At 40.5% G+C, this 20,007-nt stretch overlaps 2 protein-coding genes across 2 annotated transcripts; one reads left to right on the top strand and one right to left on the bottom strand.

Annotated features, from left to right (window-relative positions):
* Positions 1 to 69: 69 nt before the first annotated feature.
* LOC139636251 (transmembrane channel-like protein 7) lies at positions 70 to 7,460 on the bottom strand. Its single transcript, XM_071504127.1, has 16 exons — positions 7,301 to 7,460; positions 5,606 to 5,870; positions 5,274 to 5,422; positions 4,992 to 5,147; positions 4,819 to 4,904; positions 4,584 to 4,729; positions 4,360 to 4,507; positions 3,746 to 3,928; positions 3,297 to 3,442; positions 2,959 to 3,073; positions 2,420 to 2,517; positions 1,935 to 2,118; positions 1,712 to 1,842; positions 1,312 to 1,467; positions 1,135 to 1,213; positions 70 to 985 (listed from the first exon to the last, which is right to left on the bottom strand). Exons 1-16 carry the CDS (start codon positions 7,314 to 7,316, stop codon positions 788 to 790), a joined length of 2,256 nt encoding a protein of 751 aa, XP_071360228.1. The 5' UTR covers positions 7,317 to 7,460; the 3' UTR covers positions 70 to 787.
* A 1,003-nt stretch (positions 7,461 to 8,463) lies between these two features.
* Positions 8,464 to 18,784, top strand: tmc5 (transmembrane channel like 5). The gene is made up of 21 exons (XM_071505231.1): positions 8,464 to 8,603; positions 9,126 to 9,292; positions 9,870 to 10,108; positions 10,314 to 10,391; positions 11,522 to 11,638; positions 11,763 to 11,865; positions 12,098 to 12,179; positions 12,303 to 12,563; positions 13,430 to 13,572; positions 13,713 to 13,857; positions 14,134 to 14,286; positions 14,637 to 14,803; positions 15,541 to 15,616; positions 15,704 to 15,801; positions 15,887 to 15,982; positions 16,125 to 16,200; positions 16,758 to 16,891; positions 17,097 to 17,270; positions 17,518 to 17,596; positions 17,768 to 17,860; positions 17,952 to 18,784. The coding sequence occupies exons 2-21, from the start codon at positions 9,219 to 9,221 to the stop codon at positions 18,549 to 18,551; spliced, it is 2,988 nt and encodes a 995-aa protein (XP_071361332.1). The 5' UTR covers positions 8,464 to 8,603; positions 9,126 to 9,218; the 3' UTR covers positions 18,552 to 18,784.
* Positions 18,785 to 20,007: the final 1,223 nt, after the last annotated feature.

Here is a 20,007-nt window from a genome sequence, read left to right as displayed (position 1 = left end):
TGCTGTAACCTCAGAGTGGTGACACTTCAGTGAGGGTGGGACGGGGAAGAGAAAAGCAAAAGCAAAGGCTGAGGAAAACAAAATTATTTATTTATTTATTCATTTTAATATTTATTTCTCATGTAAAAAGTTCAATATTAAAAGCAGCCACATAAAAGGTACCTAACATAAAAAAAACAGCACATTTACCCAAATTCTGACTGAAACAGTATTCATGGTCCTAAAACACCCACCATCCAAGTTATTTTAGAGTTATAAAAATGGAGTCACAGAACTGGTAAAGGGAACGTGGTCAGAAGGATACTGTGTTTTGCATTATCCTGCAACCATAGAGCAAATAATAATGATATAAATGTTAGATTTAAAAACACACAAGACATACAATAAATGCATAGAATCAACTGTTAACACAGAAGTTATACAAGTAAGAAAACACTAGTGTTAATACATTTAAAGTGCATAAAACTCAACGTTTTTTTTCAAAATCCAGTGGTTATAGTAATGCAAATCCTTCTCAGAAGGACAAGATAAGAGTCAGAACTTACAGTACAGTACAACACCACAGAAGACGTCCGATCGGCAATGAGTGTTTGGTTTAAAAATACTTAAACATTGCCACTTCTTAATAGTTCTACGATCAGATTGTCAACAAAAGTAAAAGGCAAGATGCATTTATGTCAGCAGGTCCACAGAAGTTGTAGTGTTTAAAGGTTTTCATTCAAACTGTTTTTCAGTTCTAGTACATTTGTCCGGTCTTGCATCTGTTCTGTAATATTAGGTCTTCGCCTCACACGTGTGTGGACGAGTCTGGAGGCGGGTGTGCCAGGAACAATGCTTCATTGAAATTGTTGGAGAAGCTGGTGTGGTAGCTGGGGCTGCTTCTGCTGCTGCTGCGGGGCTGGGATTTGGACGCTGGAGATTTGATCGGTGAGAGCCTCTGGGCCTGGCACAGCTTCTGGATCAGGAAACGTTTGTCACGCCCCTCCTGGAAAACAAAACGACACATCAATAGTAGTTTGTGTAAGAATAAAAAGAATAAAGAACAGATAAGACTAATAAGAATAAAAATAAGACAGGGGGTTAACATGACCATAGCCAAATCTTCTCAAAGCATGTATTCATGAGTAAACTCACCATGGCTAGCTGATCCCGTAGTTGGTTAATGACTCTTTTGTGAGCTCCAGCTAGTGCAATCACATAAAACATGGCCAAACTGCAGAGAAAATGGAAATGTTCTTTAAAAATATAGCCACACAGCAAAACAAAACAAAAAAAAATTGCTAAAGCCTTAAAAACCTGACTGAAACATACCACGTAACAACAAAGAAGGAGACAGCAAAGGCCTCCGATGAGAGAGCGAGGAGCAGGGTCTTGACTCCATCGGGTAGCTGGGATACCGTAGTTGGCAGCACCTCCCAGGAGGTGGTGTAATTAACAAATGGTCCACAGGCCTGGGAACAGTTTATTCTGTGCAAGGGTGGGTTTAGTAAGTGTGTTTGCCAAGAGAACACAGCAGTAGCAATGAATGATTCTACATTTATTTAGTCACTGACATGCAGACGACAGAAATCAGAAATTTCATGCCTCCATTTATATTTAACTAAGTGAAATTCATCAGACAAATATTGACCTCTGATTGTCAATACTTCCACTTAAGGGTCTATTAAAGCTTCGGAGACTGACGTTAAAACATAACATGGTCATTACTCACTGTGCTACGCTAACAATGACAGGCAGCCAGGCCAGAGCCAGGCCAATCAGCAGCACGCCAAGGAAGAAGAAGTTGGAGCTAGAAGCTCGAAAGGGACGTGTGGCTGGTCGGCAGTTTTTTATCAATGATACCTAAAAGATAAAAAGCAAGAAGGTCACCGGACATCAGGAGTTGTATTCTTGATTCTGAATGTGTAAAAGAATATAAGAGAGACAGAAATCACCTTTTTGATGTAGAATATGAAGAAGTATTTGATGGTGCAGATGGCAGGCAGCATTGGGCAGTAGAAGGTGCCGATCCAGCAGATGGTCTGACCGTAGACGATCTCTAGCACATTCTGAGGAATACCAAACTCCTGCTGGCCCCACCACTTAGCCAGGCCGCACTCACAGTACTTCACTATGATTCTGGGTAGGACAAGGCAATGCAAGGATGCAGTTAGATATGACTGAGGAACAAAGGACGTGAAAGGAATCCACTGAAGGAACAGTGGGAAAATTGACTTCAAGGACACAGAATAAAATACCATCGTGTTATATTAGAGGAAGGCTGAAATAAATAAGCTGAAATAATAGGCTAAAATATGTATCAACACTCATACAGAGACAAAACACTTCTACAAACACACATTAAATTAGACTAGAATAGAACATAACTTTCTATTGAGGTGATGAAGAGGATGTTTTTCGCTGTGGGAAAGTGACTTACTTCCTGGGAAACTCCACAAAGATGGTGACTGCGACGATGATGATGAAGTCAAAGATGGTGAGTTTGTACATCTCCTGTCCCACACGGGTCTCCCAACACTGTGGACAACAGCAAAGACACAAAGGGAGAAACTTCACATGCCTGTGTAAAATTAGTCCAACAATGGACTGTACACAGTAACTGTAATTGCAATCATATACATGGATATGTTGAAAGCCCAAATAATTCACAAAAGACTGAATAAATGGAGGGCTCACTTATCTCTGAAAAGCTTTTACATCGAGACCAAGAAAAAATGGGCAAACACCACTGCTGTTACACTCTGAGTAATGTAAATTTACAGAGGCATAAATTATTAACGTTCCAAAACAAACTCTTCATATCTTTAAAACCTCTTAGATCGTTTCATCAAAATCATTAAGCAATGAGCTACTGGTATGCATGTTGACACAGAGATAAAAGTCAGTTTGACGCTGGTATCTGCAGGTTAGTAAAAGAAACCATTGTGTGCTGTATTGGAATAAAAGAAGATGACTTACAGAGTAAAGCACATGGTTATAGCCACAGATGCATGGCTCCTCTTTACATTTAGTGATCTGAGACCAGAGAGAGAAGAGCAAAACCCCAATACTGGTCAACCGCATGAAGACACACCTGTGAAGAAAGAAAGAGAGAAAAAGAGAGAAAGAGGGGGGAAAAAAAGGCATCAGTTTTCATCCATTTGTTCACGCTGGCAGTGTTTCATCTTTCACAACATAAGCTTGTGTTGCAAATATACTATTTCACCTCTTTGTCTCCTAATACGGTTAATTTTCAAGTTCAACGTCACCATCAATAAAAAGAAGGTGAGCGGTCAATAAATGAAGGTCCACTATACCTCATGAGAGTGAAGCGGATCTCGAAGGCGGGGGAATAGTCCTCATAATTGATGATGACAGAGAAGAGGAGGGGGGTGATGAAGTTGGCCAAGGTGATAACAATTGAGGGAAGATACTCATAGATGAGATCTACAATGAAATTCACCTGCAAAACAGCAAAACATCACACAGAGAGCAATTATCTTTGATGCCCTCTGATGTCAGCGCCGTCTAAGTAAAAAAGATCAGAGGATGTGAAAGAATCTCCAGAGTTTAACTCTATCAAAATATTTTATGAACTTCAGCAATAATGGTATCAGCCTACATTTATTTAATTATTTTTGAAAATTCTTGTTCAAGTCTATTTAACAGATCAAGATGAGTCTGAACTATTTTTTTGGTATGGAAAAGCAGTAAAATAATGAAAAAACAACATGCTTGCAAATTAAGGTAACATATCATTAATTACCTTTGTGTTATTCATCTGTGCTTCCTGTGAAAAGACGGTGGCCACATAAATGCTGTAGAAGCAACCAGCCAGAACAGCAATGACAAAGAGGTTGAGGATGAGGCGGATGAGGTAAATCCGACCCTTCTCTTTGCGTGTGCGATCTGCTATTTTCTGCTTGATCCTCTCCTCTTCCAAATCCGTCTGGGGATTTGCAGTTTTAAAATGAGACAAGTAAATATTCAGTGTAAACATTGATTATACATTTAGAGCATTTAAAACATCTCATAAAGAAAAACTAATTTCTGAATAAAGACTTCTGCATCTATATGACTAAGACATTTTTGAAAGAATAGTAAAAAACTAAGATAAATAAAAATCTTATTGGCTGGTAACCAACATGTAGATTATAATGAGAAAATGTCCATTTACTGTATGTTAAATCACCCAAAATTAGCTGATGTATGTAGCCAATGAGGTTACATGTAACCACCCATTAAACAGGTTTATTATCTAGATTAAAACAGAGCTTTTCTCAGCATGTAACAGAAGCCACTGTTTTCCCATCTTACCTCATGGCTCCTGGCAAATGTTGGTATATAAACACATCTTGTTGAGCAGAATGATCAACCAACCCTGAGCTCATAGAGCAGACTGCTCCTCTTCAGCCTGGCAGCGTTCTCGTTGGTGATGCAGAAGTCCCAGCCAGCAAAGATCTTGTTGCAGAAACTCTGAAAGCGATCCTCATCCTGAACCAGGTTTCGTTTGAATCCCGTGGCAGACCTAGAAGAGAGACAAACACACTCCTACAAACTGATCATTCAAACAAATTTCCTTCATCATTTGGTCTTTTCAGTACCTTTTAACGATCCAGATGAGACTGAGGAACAGGTACGCTATAGTGGCCAACAGGTACGCAAGAGGCAAATTATAAGTGACGTTTGGAAAGTGGATTTTATCCACCTTGTAGTAGCCATAAAAAAGATAGGTCTGTTCCAGGAAGCCCTGCGGATGAAGCAGAATTAGTGAGTGAGGAAACCACATGGAAAATATTTTTCTCCACAAAACATTAAATATAGAATGCAAGGACTTACTCCACCGGAGAGCAGATCTGTAATGTGTTCATGAAACATAACCAGGCCTCGTCGAGCGCTGCTTGGATAAACACTGCAGATGCTACCTGTATAGAAACACAGTACGTTTTAAGCTTAAGACCATTTTATGCTTAGTTTATGCTCCCAGTTGGAAAAAAACAGTATTTTCTCACCATCATTCTGGTTGTAGGTGGTATTCCCTGAAGCATAGGGGGCAATGATGATGGGCAACATGACGAAGCTGAACATGAGCAGAAAGATGATCAAGTTGAGCATGACCAGGAAGCGCAGGAAGGAGAAGTAAGACAGGATCCCTGTGCCGAACATCCCTGAATGAAAGGGAGACAGAAAGTATTTCATCATTTCTACGGCGCTGAACAGAAATAAACAAATGTCTCTGCAGATGAAGATATAGTTTTCTTACAGTCGGACTGTCTCATTTATTCATCTCTCACCCTCTATCAGGTGGATGTCGCCCCTCCAGAGCTGCAGGGAGCTCAGCCATTCTTGGGAGTCTTCCTTCAGCCTCCTCAGGTACCTGCGGGTGCTTTGCCTCCACTGTCTCCAGCTGCTGAGCTCCAGATCCTCCTCCAGACGTTGTGTCCTAACAGGTTACACAGTCAAATTCATTGCTTAGAAGACTATACACAACCTTTTGAAATCAGTGATTAATGAAACGGGCAATAAATAACACTGTGCATTTCCAGTAACTTTAAAAATGGAGCAGATCTGTTTAACTTTGTCTTTCAAGAAGGTGGTAAGGATACTATAATGATGTCTTTCCTACTTGTCTCTGCGTTTCTCAGACATGGTCTTGGCTAGTTCCCTGATGGGTCTCTGCTCCGTCTGACCCTTCTGCTTCTCCTCATGTCTGTTGACTGTGTTCATGCCCCATTTCCCACTGCCAGAGGAGCTGAGCCGACCTCTAGAGCTGCTCCTTCTCTTGGTGCCACCATTCGACGACTTCCTGCGGTACAGCAGGGACTGGTAGCTGGGGAGCTGGTCCAGCAGTGGGTTACTGGAGACTCTTCCACTACGATCAGTGAAGAACACTTGAGAAGGTAGATAAACATGATTAGATCTTACAAAGTTAACAACTGGTCTGATAATGTTTCACTCCAGGCTACTTTTCAGTCCAAACTATCAAGTGCTTACAGTTAAGATATTGTTAAAGTGAAGTGTAATAATCCTTGTCTACTGGCCCGGAGTAAATGACTAAATGTCGTGAAAGATGCTACAAATTTGGGCCAATCCAAAACACACCTACAGCTACTAGTCAATCAATTGATTAGCTGAACAAAAATAATTAATCTGCAACTATTTTGATCAGCACTCAATTTCGAGCACAAAGTCTTGAAATATTTTCTGATGCCAGCATCTCAAATCTAAGAATTTGATGCCTTTGTTATGAACAATTCATGGATTAATGAAAACACTAATTGGCAGATTAACAGATAATGAAAACCACAGTTAGCAGCAGCCCTGCTGCACAACCAATATTCAATGTGGTAATATTATGTATTTATGTTTGATACTGGTCAGTGGTCACATAAACAGTGCAATTTTACTCATTTCAGTCCGAATCAGGATTTTGCATATTCAAAATGAATGTTTTGAAGTTATTCTCACTACCATGCTTTGTAAATATCGATTGGCAGTTGCATGCTATGAAATTATTTTATTTCTTATTGTGTCACAAGTGATTTTGTCAATGAAACAGTTGAGCATACAACGTTACCATATGCAAGCTAGATAACTTCTTCAGGAGAAACTGTTGTGATGCTATATTTTAATCTCTACCAGTTTTTATTATTATGAGTGTGACTTGTTGTCTTGAGTCCAGTGAAGTGACTGCCAGTCAGATCATATCACTGGCCGGAGTGGATTGTTGTTAGAAGTGGGTTTAAAATGACACTGGGTCCCCAGTTACACATGCAGCCATATGAGCTTTTGACTGGACTCTGCTTTTTCAGACTTATCCCTAGAAATCACGGGCACAGAGCAGTTTTAGATCAATTACTAATTTACATCATCAAATTCCGAGCTATAAAATTAAAACATATAGGAAGTCAAAGTGTTGCTTAATTGCTGTAGGCTACAGGTTTCCACTGTGTAAAGCAAACACTGTCAGAGACTAAGGAAACGTGTCTCCCTTGTTTTAGATGCGTCCCGTATCAGACACTAACGCGAACAGCAGACTCAGCGAATCAAAATCCCGAGAGCGAAGTTTCGACACGGAAAAAAGACTCAGACAGAGACAAACAACACCAAACTCCCTGAACGCTTTCACTTGTGCTCTTCAAAAGACCATTTATCAAAGCATTAAGTAGCAGGTCCACGTTTTTAGCCTGTTGTTAGCGGCGATCTGATGTTTAAGTTGGAGGCTAGCATTACTAGCCTCTTAGCTGATAACAGCAGTTCTGTTTTCAAGAACCTATGAGTAAAGCTACAGACACAAGTATCGCACTAACTGCATGTTTACCTGAGTCGACCTCCATCGTGTCCTTTTCTGATTGAATAAGTGTAAGTAATTATTGGATAATACAACAGTTCGCGAGCAATTAACCGACTTCGTCAGCTGGGAGGTGCCTGCCCAGCTGTCAGGAAGACGCAGCCTTTCCCAGAGCCCACTTCCTGAATGTGGATGCATCTCCAAGAGCTTCTCTGAGCTCACTCTGGCTGTAGCATAGTCAACCTTAACCTGTTTCACTTCATTTGATCTTATTCTTGGAGGAATATTACCATTATTAATGCATCTAATAACTAATCTCGAGATAATTTGAGAGAAAAAAGACAAAAATGAAATAGCTGTTAATTAAAGGGTAACTACTCCAGTAGCTTGTATATTGCACCTCAGAAAGTTGGAAAACTTGAAAGATAAATAAATAGATAGATAAATAAATAAATAAATAAAGATTTGTCAAAATCTATACAGCCGAGACCAAAATATGATCCCTATGGGTCTGATTCATGAAAGGTTGGATCATGCGTTTCCCATAATGCAACCCAATACAATGTTTTATTTGACTTTACCTGCCAAGTAAATCCCCTTGTCTTTAAACCCAGTTAATACCACGGTTTATAAATGTAAAGTCTCACTCCAAGATAGCCGCAGTGACTTCATCTGTTATTTTGATGACATCAGGGTTATTTTCTCAGACTTTCGCAGACTTTAGAAAGAACCCTCATGGACCATAGTGTGTAACTGCATGTTGTTTGCATAGTTGTCCTGCCTTGGACCTTGGTATATGCTTTGGCCAAGGGAATTTCCCATTAGTTAGTGAGTTGTGGAATCATAACCAATTTGCAGAGACCTTCCCTTTAAAGGATTTTTCAACTCTTGGTGGTTTACAGATTATTTATTTATTTATGTGTCCATTATTCATTTTCCTATCTGTAGACATCTGTAGTTTAATCCATAAGCACCAAGAGAGGTCAGTGTACAGTAGATAAAACATGGACTCTTGGACATCCACCTTGAATCCTAATAAGGCAATTAAATTTTAGCCTTAGGGGTTCAGTTATTTCCGTCACAAGACAAACTGTCCTCATGAGGATTGCCTGGTCTGTTCAGAGGCAGTGGACTTTTACCTTTATGGGTTTAACACACACTTCCTGGTAGACACACAGTCCTTCGTTTTCTCTCTCTCTCACTGTGTGATTCACAGGTTTCTCCCCAGGCTTGGTCTGCAAGGACTGCTGAAAGGACTCAGATTTACCACTCTTCAAAATATACTCAGGAACTACCGCCATATATTTTCTCACCATTATAACACAATTACCAGGTAAGCAGGACTTGTTAATGGAACAGACTGGTTTAATAAAATGCAACAGAATTTTTCATGAATATAATTTATAGCCTAGAGTATATCATCTCTTACTCTACTTGTGGTTCCACTTCATGAGGTTTTTCGTTCTAACTTCCCTTGTTTTGTCTGCCTGTAGTTTTCTATACCTTTATATTCAGTGGCTCTGTGTGGGAGCCACAGAGGGATGTTACTACATGGGGTGGAAACCAAACCAACTGAATGAATTAATGATGAATAGATGAGGATGGGATCAAGAGATTAAATTACACATGCTTCCCCTCGACAAAGTAGCTGTCACTTGGCCTCAACATGCGAAGCCACTTGTTTAAGTTATATCAAAGTTCGCTTACCTGGTATTTGAAGCCTTTATACAATATGTAATGAAGGCACTCTTATCTTTCTCATGATATCTTAGGAGACACTACTTATACTTTTATGATTTTGTGTACTCAATTGAGCAAGTAGTTTTCAGTGTATTATTGCAACTGGACTTTACAGACATCGACATACTGAAGAGCGACTGTGACAGAGTGAGCTGAAGGATTGTCACCATCTACAAATAGGAGCAAAAGGATCCTTTTGAAGAATCTCATGACAAGTTACAGCAGTGGTGGATATTTCAACCCTGCTTACCATGACAGCGAGACTCTGGAAATTGATAGAAGGTTTGTGTTAGCTGTAGTGGTTTTGGCTGTGCATCAGTGCTCAATTTATTCTGAACAAAACTATTATTTAATTTATCAAAGAATGTGTGTTCACTGCGATGTTTGTACTTGTAACCAAGTGAAAGAATGAACAGGATGTCCTCAAGGAAAAGGCAGCTTGTGGATGTGGTATTTATCCTGGCTTTACCCGAGGCTGCAAGATTGGCTCAACTAATTTTATTCTTATAAGAAGTTTAAGGTCTAAAGACTCTGAAAGTTTTATAAAAAAAAAACAAAAAACAAAAAGCAACTTTAGAGAGAAATGCAGTGGTCCACTATTCTGTGAAGTTCACTCACAAACTTAATCCCACTCTTCCTTGTAGTATATTTTCATCCCCCAGGAGAAAAATATCCCTTCCATAGTCATATCTATGATACTTTTTAATTACAGATAACGATTGCTTTATAATCATGACTTGAAATTCCGGTTCCTTTTTTTAATTGTTAACCCCAAGTGCTCTTGTGTATCATAAACACATGCTGTAAATCAGTGATAAGCACTTCATCTGTTACTTTATTTGTTCCGTGTTGCCTCTAGATCTTCAAGCAAAACCCCCCACACCAACCCCAACCCCTATGCCAGGGAAGACCCTGCCTGGCGGGGTGACAGGGCAGAGACACACAACACTTTCGTGGGTCAGACCAGCGGGGATGATGATGCTTTGGCGAGAGTACCCTGGAGAGGCTGGCAGGAGGAGAGCTGGAGGGGGAGAGAGAGCATCCCCATGGGCCTCATCTCAACCCGCCCTGGGAGCCCTTCATGGCAGCATGACCGCAGTGAGTGGAAGATCTATTTCTGATGTTTGTATAGATTCTGGAGTCTATGCTCTACCATATCAGAAAGAAAGCAACATTGTTTGGTGTAGCTCACTACATGCTTGACTGTCAGTTGGCTCGACGGTTTTGTATGTGCCCTCGTGTTGCTAGGTGACACTTCTGTTGATACTTCTACTCTATTTCCTCCTCACTTTTTTTTGTTCAGATCACAGTGCATTTCAAATCAACCCGGTATCTCAATATGATCGATCACCTGCTGTTCGACTCCCTTCTTCAGTGTCAGGTAATGGCTCAACTAATCTTACGCCACACATAGAAGCTTCTTTTGACAGTGTCTGAAAGTTTCTCTAAGATCTCACACTGTTGCTATGGTATTGCCAAATACACACACAGTTGTAAAATTCATTACAAGACAATTATTTCAAATGTGTGACCTTCATGTCGATCAGTTGACTGATTATCAGTCAACTTAGCCAGTCCAGTGGGATAATTATTAATGGAGGCAGCGCAAGAGCAAATGACAAGGAAGAGAAGGAAGTTGGCAAAGAAAATAAAATGGAGGGATGGGAGTTGAAATGTTATCTCAGTGCGAAAAAATCTTATTTTTAACTATGCTAGCAGCCAAGCTCTGGGGGTGCCAGTGTCAGTCTGTCAACCTGTCGATCATCCCACTACTTTGTTCCACAGACGTATATCAACAACTATCGGATACTTTGCCATGAAATTTGATTTGCTACAGATATTCATGGTCCCAAAAGAATGAATCCTCATGACTTTATTCCCTGACTATTCCTTTTTCCACTTGTGCTTTTGAGTTACAGTAAATATCTCATCAATAACTGGATGATTGTTACAAACTTAGTTTCAGACAGTCACATATAGTTCAAGATGAATTGTAATAACTCTCGTGACACCTTCACTTTCCATGTAGCATCATCATTGTATCCGAATATGAATTTGTCCAGTGGTTTATGGCTAAAAACTAAAGACATTGTAAGCATGTTAGCACGCTGATGTTCAGTTTAAAGTTTCGCTGCGCCCAAGTACAGCTTCACAGAGCTGTTAGTACGACTGTAGACTCTTGCCCTTGTTGTAATACAACTTCACTACTTTGTATTACGTTTGCAAGCTGTGTTGTTGACTGACAACACTGACAGTAGTGACACAGCTGGCACAGTAGTCACTCACAGTTTGATGGACTATGTAAAGATAATGTAAAGATAGTGGTATGATAGCACCTACAGCTCAAACTGTATATTGCACTGCTATCAGCTGTACTTTCAATCCGTGTATCTACAGTAGGTAATACACATTTTTCAAAGGTATGTGCAGTTGATCAGGAAGGCTGTGTTGTTCCCCACCCAAACAGAAAAGCAGAAAAGCACATTCTTCTCTGTCTGTGTGTTCACCCAGGTAACATGACAATGCGATGGCGGGGAATGACAATGAGAAGGATGAGCATGTTTCCTAGTACTGATCCTGCCCTCCTAGCAATCACGGAGGATGCCATCAGGAATGAGATGGAGAATGGTAAGAGCCTGTGAAGGGGGGGGGGGGGGGGGGGGGGGTCAGTTTGTTTCATGTGAATGCTGGATGGTAGCTGTGGAATGTGAGGATAACACGGAAGACTTGTTTGTCATCTTGTGTGTGACAGAGGAACAGAACTTGGTCAAGGAACTCGTTGCCCTGTCAACGCGAGACCGAATCCGGGCTATTCGGGACCTTAAAATGAGCTTTGAAGAAAAGAAACATATCAGGTGCGTCACAAGCACTCAAAGGTGATACATTTCCTTGTCAGTGTCACTCTAGGGACTGAGTTAAACATTACACCTGACAAAGAACTATAAAATAAGGGCTCTGCGTGCACTGGAAAGAACATTAAACAAGAAGTTTAAAAATTCAAAGGTTTTTTCTGAAAACAGCAGCATTGTGTCAGTGTGGCAGACCTAGTTCTTATCCTACCAAATCTCCTTGAAAACATTTTCACAGGAGTCAAGTACTGGCATTCAAGTCCTCCAAGCAATCTCGCAAGTTCACATGTTTTGCAGATTGCTCTGAGAATATGTCACTGGTGAGTGTTCAGTCAGTCATAAAACGATATGTTGCGACATCATACTTAAACAACAGTTTAGCCACCCGATTCATTACCCTTGCGTTTGTGTCATACATGCTATATGCATGGATGTTTTTTCAGTTTTTCCGCAGGTTCGGCTACAGTATGAGGTCAGCCAGGCAGACTCTGCAACTGTGGCAGGGCATCATGAAAGAGATTGGTGGCAAGTTTGGCTCCAGCGTCCTCTCCTATTTCGTGTTCCTCAAGTGGCTGCTCATGTTCAACATTTTCTCCTTCCTGGTCAACTTTGGCTTTATCACCATCCCGCTGCTTGTTAGTGACCCCTTACCCAACATTCCTCCCAATGTGAGCTTCAGAGGACTGGAGTTACTGACCGGAGCTGTAAGTGGAGGCTTTTATCAAACCACTCCACAGATATTTTCCAAATTATATCTGTATTATTATATCCAATTATATATATATATATATATATATATATATATATATATATATTCATTTTTTCTAATAATGGTATTTTAAAGCTGCTCTAATCTATATTTTTATTGATGAAATGACTATGTGTAGTATGAAAGCGGCTGTGTGTAGTACAAGCTTACAAAGAATTATCCCCAACTGTGCAACGCTTTATGGAGCATTTTAGCCAAGTAGCAAAGTGGCAACCAACCATGACATTGCCCATTGATTTATGAAGTGCCATTTTGAATCCTTGGGTTTGTAATTTAGCTGTTGCCAACGTGGTTTTCTGAAACCAGAAGAAACCGTATATCGGTGAGAAGATGGAGCTGAAGAGGCGTGGGAGTGGATCTTACCTGCTCTGTACTCTAGCGTGATTGTCAGGCAGGTTGCTGTGTGTGGTACAGTCTGTCAATCACACAGTAGCTGCACTATAATGCATACCCTGCCAGTACCAAACAGCAGACAGACAAAGTTAGCAACTGGCTGATGTCCACCAACTAATCAGTCAGTCGCTAACTTGGTCTCTTTGAGCATTTAGCAGCTAAAGAGACAGATATGTGACACAGGAGTTGGTGGGGACCAAAACAGTGCCTATATAAAGTGAATAAGCCTTACATCAGTCAGGTTGCCAAAACTACATCTCCAAATGAAAGAGATGGTCAATCCGCAATAGTCTGCTTCAGTTATCTACTATTCTATTCATCTTGAAATCCTCCCTCCACAGTGAGTCAATGATAGCAGCATGACTGAATCTTTTCCACTACTTATTAAATGTGTTTTGCTTTCCCCAGGGTTACTTCAACTTTACTGTCATGTACTATGGCGCCTACAGCAATGAAACGCTTGTGGGTCCAGTAGAATACGACATGCAGCTGGCCTATTTCTTCACCATTGCAGTCTATATGGTGCTGTGTGGACTTGCACTCATTTTCAGGTCAGTTCAGTCCTGTGTATACCTTCTGGAGTAGTAGTTTTATCTGACTTTTTTCTTTTTCTTGGTTTTTAAGAGTTAAATTACAAAAATGTTGTAACAGATGTTATCTATTTTTCCCATCTATATTTATTCTCATGCAGCATGGCAAGGTCATTTATGACAAATTATGTATTAGCACAACCAGCCTCAAACGGTGCATGGCAGCTTCTGTGCAGCTGGGATTTTAGTATAACCAATGAGAGAGCAGTGAGACAGCGCAAGAGCAACCTCCGTGTCCAACTCAAGGTGACTATTATTGTATTTCAAACCTATTGCAGTCAATTAAGCAGCAAAGTCAAGAAAGACATTGTAGGCCATTGGTAGGTCTTCAATTCAGATATGTCATTATAATACTGTGCAAATAGACATTTTGGAAATTGGCTGCAGCTGCAAATGATGTCCTCACAATGAGCTTCCAGACCAATTTCAGACAGCTAGCTTTAAGAGATTAATTCCTTTTTGTAGATACATCATCACTCATTATTTTTCATCACCACGTTTGTCTTCTTGCCACCTTCCCAGGAGTCTTTGTCAGAAAAGGCCCAGATGGAGCGGCTAACCCTCTCTGAAAAGCTGAAGCACTTCGGGGTTCATTTGGGTTCCTGGCTTCTCTCCACTGGTTTAGCTGTTGGCTGTGGAGCCAGCATATACTATCTCTGCCAACATGAACAGCGGGTAGACAAGCTGAGACTGAATAATTGGTGTTATAGTTAGATTGGGATAAAAGGTGTCTTCTCTGTCCGGAAAATTTGATTGTTGTCATTGCATTAAACTAGTGTTCACAGAAAAATCCCTTTACCTGCACAGTTGCACATTCCTCTGTATGTATACGTAGAGAAATGCATGTGATAATACTTCATTTCACAGTAGAGTATTTGATCTTTAAGGTCCATATAACCTTACAACTTACTGACAGTAATGTGTGAAGGAATTTACTGGAAACACAGGGTGGTAATCATTTGAATATGCACAGAGTTCGTCATCGAGCGCTATCTTGATCTGACCTCCATCTGTTATCTTTATAGCGAGTGACTGATGGTGCCAGCTGGTCACTGCTTCAGGAAGCAGAGACTCTCCTGGTTCCCTTTGTGGTGTCTCTGATGAACCTGGTTGTCCCACTCTTCTATTCCCTGTTCTACAAGTTTGAGCACTACTCCAGCCAGCGGAAACAGATCTATGCTCTGGTAGTCAGGTTAGATATCAGATATTTTATTTTCTATCAAGAAGATAATTACTAGACATAAAGCTAAAACTCACTGATAAACACGTCTTGATTATTTAATACATACTAACTGTAAAAACCATATGTTGCCATGTCACAGGTGATGACTATTCTCCTGGAAAATCAGAAATGGTCGTTTTTACACTTTTTTGTATAATACATATTTGTACAGATTAAACAAACTAGATGCAATGTGTTAATCAGTGAGATTAAGAGGTTCTGATACAGAAGGTGGAAGGTGTTACGTACAGGGAGAGTCAACCCAGATAGCAAAATAAATTCGGCCCATACCTGGGTCACATGCTTGTTTTCTTCTGGCTCAGTATACACCTGGTTCCTTGGCCTTAATCTGACCCATATACAGCGTGATGGTCAGATTCTACCTCCACGTCTGGACCAAGTCTGGCACACACAAAAAATCTTCCGGCTGTCAGTTAATATTGGAGAAAAACGGATAGAATTTGCCCAGCTCTGAAGTATATGGGCCAGACTCTGGCCCAGGACCTAGGCATATGTTGGGCCAGAAGTTTTCTCCTGTTTTCAGTCTTTATGCTTGCTCAGATAACTGGCGGCTGGCTCGAGTTTCCTATTTAGAACACATGAAAGCGGTACTGAGCTTCTCATCCATCTCTTGCCAAGAAAATAAATAAAATGTTAAACTATTCATTGGACCATTAATAAAGCTTGAAATCTTTTCCCACTTACAGAAATGTTTTACTCAGGATATCCATTCTGGCTGTCTTGTGTTATTACTGGATGCATGTGGTGGCTAAGAAGTTTTCGGTACGTTTGACATGAAATAACACTTCATTGTCTTTTTATAACCAATTAAAGTTTCACCATATCACCCATTTAATGTGCTCCCCACAGTGCTGGGAGTCCAAGGTAGGACAGGCTTTGTACCGTCTGGTCATTTTTGACTTCCTTTTTCTGATGTTGGGATCCTTCTTTGGAGAGTTTCTTAGCAAGTAAGTCACACAAATCAAGTTTTTTTTTATTATTAGCAAATACAGAAATATGATATGAATTATATTCATAATTTCTCTATTACAGTGTGATTGGAACCAGATTACTACCACGTCTGGGGGTTCCAGAGTTCGACATAGCCAGAAATGTCCTCGAACTAATCTATACACAGACTCTAGCCTGGTAAAACCAATACATTTAATCCTTGTTATTCAAATAATTGAACACATTATCTAGTGCCACAATGGTTTTGTAATTCAGAGCCGTGGTTTCTCCCCTGGTTGAAATTTTAAAAGTTGTTGTGCCCTTTATTTTCTCTCCACAGGATTGGAATCTACTTCTCTCCTCTGCTGCCTGCCATCCAGATCGTCAAGTTTTTCATCTTGTTTTACCTGAAGAAGGTAAACGCAGGATCACAAGGTTTGGCCTTGTAGCCTTGTAAACTGAACTACCATGACACAATGCCTTCGGCAGAAACAATGCCATTGCTGCCTGAGCAGCTCTGCACTCTTTAACAGCTCATGTTACTTTATTTGTGCACCTGGGTCAATAATTAATTTCAATCCTTTTGTTATAAGACTGTGTGCTTTATTTTGTGTTATGGAAAAGACAGGCAGGAAAAACCTTTTGATTGTGTTGTATTGTACTGTACCAAGCGAGATCAAATCAATCAGTCCCAGAAAAGTAAATGACGTCAATAAGACTGGTAATTTGACCCAGGCCAGAGCTGGTGTTGCTGAATGTTTCATGAACGTGCTGAATGACCTTTCAAGCAATGCTACTCAAAAGCTCTGATGAGATCCTCGTGCTTTCTGTTATGCAGTGAAACAGAAATGGTGTCTTGGCTCAAATGAGCTCATAGTTTCTAAACTTTAATAGCACTGCAATAATGAATGGAAATGGAGTTTGTGTGTGCATATGTGTTTCTTCAGGTGAGCATGTTTTTGCGCTTCCCCAGGTCAGTCTGACCCAGAACTGCCAACCTCCGCGGCGAACAGGCAGGGCAGCTCAGATGCAAACAACTTTCATCGCCCTCCTCTTCTTCCCTTTCTTTGTGGGAGCTTTGTCCATGGTTGCATACACTGCCTGGAGGTATGAAGACGTGGCCTATTTGACAACTATAAAGCCTTTATTTCACATTAACAGCCTGGAGTCAGAGGAAACTATTTTACAAGATCATTACCTTCTGAAAAAAACAAACCCCGGTAATACCAGTCTTTGACGCATGCTGCATTCGTTATCCGTACACAAATTGCAGACCTCAGTCTTGTTTTGTCCCCCTTGCCCTGCTCTCTAGACTGACTCCCTCAGAGCATTGTGGTCCTTTTCGGGGACTCAACAACACCTTCAGTGTTGTTGGAGTCTGGATAGACGACCTGGAAGAGATCCCTGGCTCTCAGTGGGTTGTCTGGATCTACCAAAACGTCATCAGGAGTGAAATCTTCTATTTTCTTATCACGCTCATCATCGTGTAAGTGCACAGAGAAAGTGCTGTTTTGTGTGTGTTACATGTACTGTACCACGTAGTCACAGTGTTGTAGTTCATTTACTGACATTAATTTGACTAGCATAGACAAATATAGACACAGACACTGTGTCTGTTCATGTGTGTGTTCATGTGCATGTTTGCATCCTTGTGTCTTTATGCAAACTAATTTCTATGATATTTAAAATGAAAATCTTGCTCTTTGTTATCTGGTTGTGTTGTTATTGCTCAGGGTCATCATATACATCTTCTGGCAAGTCACTCAAGGCCGCAAGGAGCTTATTGGTCTACTGAGACAACAGATTGTCAATGTGAGTGTGTTTGAAAAATGACTCTAAAAGATGCCTGTTACTGAATTCATTTTGTTTCCCTTTGGGAAAACGTACACAACCTTGGGTGCACTTGAAATTCATTTTTTAGTAAAGTCTTTTTTATTCGATTCACTCCCCTCTATTCCTCTGTTTTTCTCTTTCTCTCACCAGGAGGGGAAAGACAAGTCATTCTTGTTAGACAAGCTCCAGAACCTCCAGAAGTCTCAGCCTAATAAAAAACCCAAACAGAAGAATCAGAAAAAGGTTTGCTGTGAAATTTGTTTCATGCTAGTTAATTGCCTTTCACCCTGAGATATGTTTTCAACCTCACTGCATATTTTCTCCTGTCCTCCAGCACACCAAACACCGTTCTGATAACCACTCTTCAGGCAGTCAGTCCAACTCAAACGCCATGGTTCAGGCTTTACTTGCTCGCCAGCGGCTCGAGGAGGAAGAGGAAAGACGGAGCACAGGTGGAGTGCTGGTTCCCTCCGACATCTCCACCTCCAGCGCCATGATGCAGGCCATGTTGGCCCGTCAGAGAGCTGAAGACCAGGATGAAGATTTATACCAGATGCCTGATAAACACCTGTCATCCTCCAGCGCCCTCACACAGGCCTTGCAGGCCAGGCAGATGGCTGATGGTCAAGATGAATACTACAGCACGGCAGGTTTCTCTGAAAACCCTGCCAGCAGATCCAGTGCTGTCATTCAGGCGATGCAAGCCAGGCAAAGAGCGGAGGAAGACGGAGCTGATGATACAGATGACCCGCCATCTTCTGTGTCCAGTGTTATGATGCAAGTCATGCAAGCCAGACAGAGAGCAGAGGAAGAGGACAGGATTCAGTGGGTCCCTGCTCAGCTGCAAAACCAAGCTCCCTCAGGCTCCAGCGCTCTCATTCAGGCCATGCTGGCCCGGGTGCTGGCCCAGAACGAGTACGATGACGGTTACTGAACAAAGGGCTGACTGTATCTCACCCCGGGGACGGGAACAGAACAGACAAGAATAGCAGAGTGGATTTCTTTGAGATGACTAAAATCAGTCTTGTTTTGTTATGATTTTGTATCGGTTGAAACGGGGGTGATTTCTCCAACATTCAAACATGTTGATGCAAAAGAACAAAGATAACTACTGTAGCAAGGCTATGAGAGATGGCAGGTCTACCTCTTTGGTCACCCTTTTTTTTTTAACAAATATATTCTAATAGTATACTTCTATGACTGTATAAGCCTTGTATGATAAATAGGTACCATAAAATACTCACTTGGCCTGATCTTGTGCCATCTGTAATGTAATTTCTGTATCATAAACATAAGTTAACACTGTAAATATTCTCTGAGAAATGTAAATGACCACCTGATACAAATAAAGTAAATGCAAAAATAAATTCACTACTGTCCCCTTTACATTACATTATATGAAATGGCATCGCAAAAAAATATTAATGCAAAAATAAACCAGTTGATAACATTTATGGAATGAAATGTAATTTTGCAAACATGGTGTGTTAAGACAACACCATGACAACACTGCCCTCTGTAGGGATTATGCAAACAGTGCAATACCACAGATCAGATGTTGAATTCTGAGCCAGAGGTTATTCAGTCATATTAAAGATCCTCTCCAGACATGTTTTAATACATATAAAAATCACTCTCCTGTAAATCAGATTTTATTCCTGATATATTTTTGTCCACAAAAAAAGCTCAATTACCAAATTAAAGGTTATTAAAATTACTCAATATGCACTGAATAAATTTACTTTACAAACAAACAAAAAGAATTGTTTAACTACTGGACACCTGATGTCTCCTGAGCCGATTTTCAGCGAAAGTGCACATGACTTTTCAAGTCTCCACGTCTCACTCGTGTGAGCTGCATATTGCACCATGATTGGCTTCCGAAGTTATGATGCTGCTTGTTCTTACATGTCTTGAAGTGAGATTTTAGGTGAGCACTGAGAAACTTTCCTCCTAAAAAACTCATAGTATCAAATCTATGATACAAATATGTTAAGTTGTGATATTGTACATTAACCCACAGAATAGTATATAAAATAACTGGAATCAGCTCCACTTTGGCAACTACAATATTAAAATGCTGTTTGCGTAATAGTATGATGAGGTAATTGTTATTGTTCCATTTTCCTGCACAGGATACTTCTTTTCTAATTTTTGCAATTTTTGCTACTTTATCTTTTGGAAAGGATCATACTTCTTCTGCCACTGCCTGCATTCAGGCCACAGGTACAAACATCTGCTAAAGACAGAGATCCATTTCTGAAAAGTGAGGGGTCATGACCCCCCACAGCCAGTGGAAATGAAATCTTCGGAAGAAGCTAAAATGAAAACACATTTTTGACTGGGAGGGCTTTAATATCCGCTATATTTGTCTGAAATACTCAGGGACA

The sequence above is a fragment of the Trachinotus anak genome, unplaced genomic scaffold (assembly GCF_046630095.1).
Source record: "Trachinotus anak isolate AG129_WGS33_773 ecotype Australia unplaced genomic scaffold, CSIRO_AGI_Tana_v1 ptg000019l, whole genome shotgun sequence".
Classification (NCBI taxonomy): Eukaryota; Metazoa; Chordata; class Actinopteri; order Carangiformes; family Carangidae; genus Trachinotus; species Trachinotus anak.
Note: the sequence above shows the minus strand (reverse complement) of the source record. Positions and strands in the feature narration are given on the sequence as shown.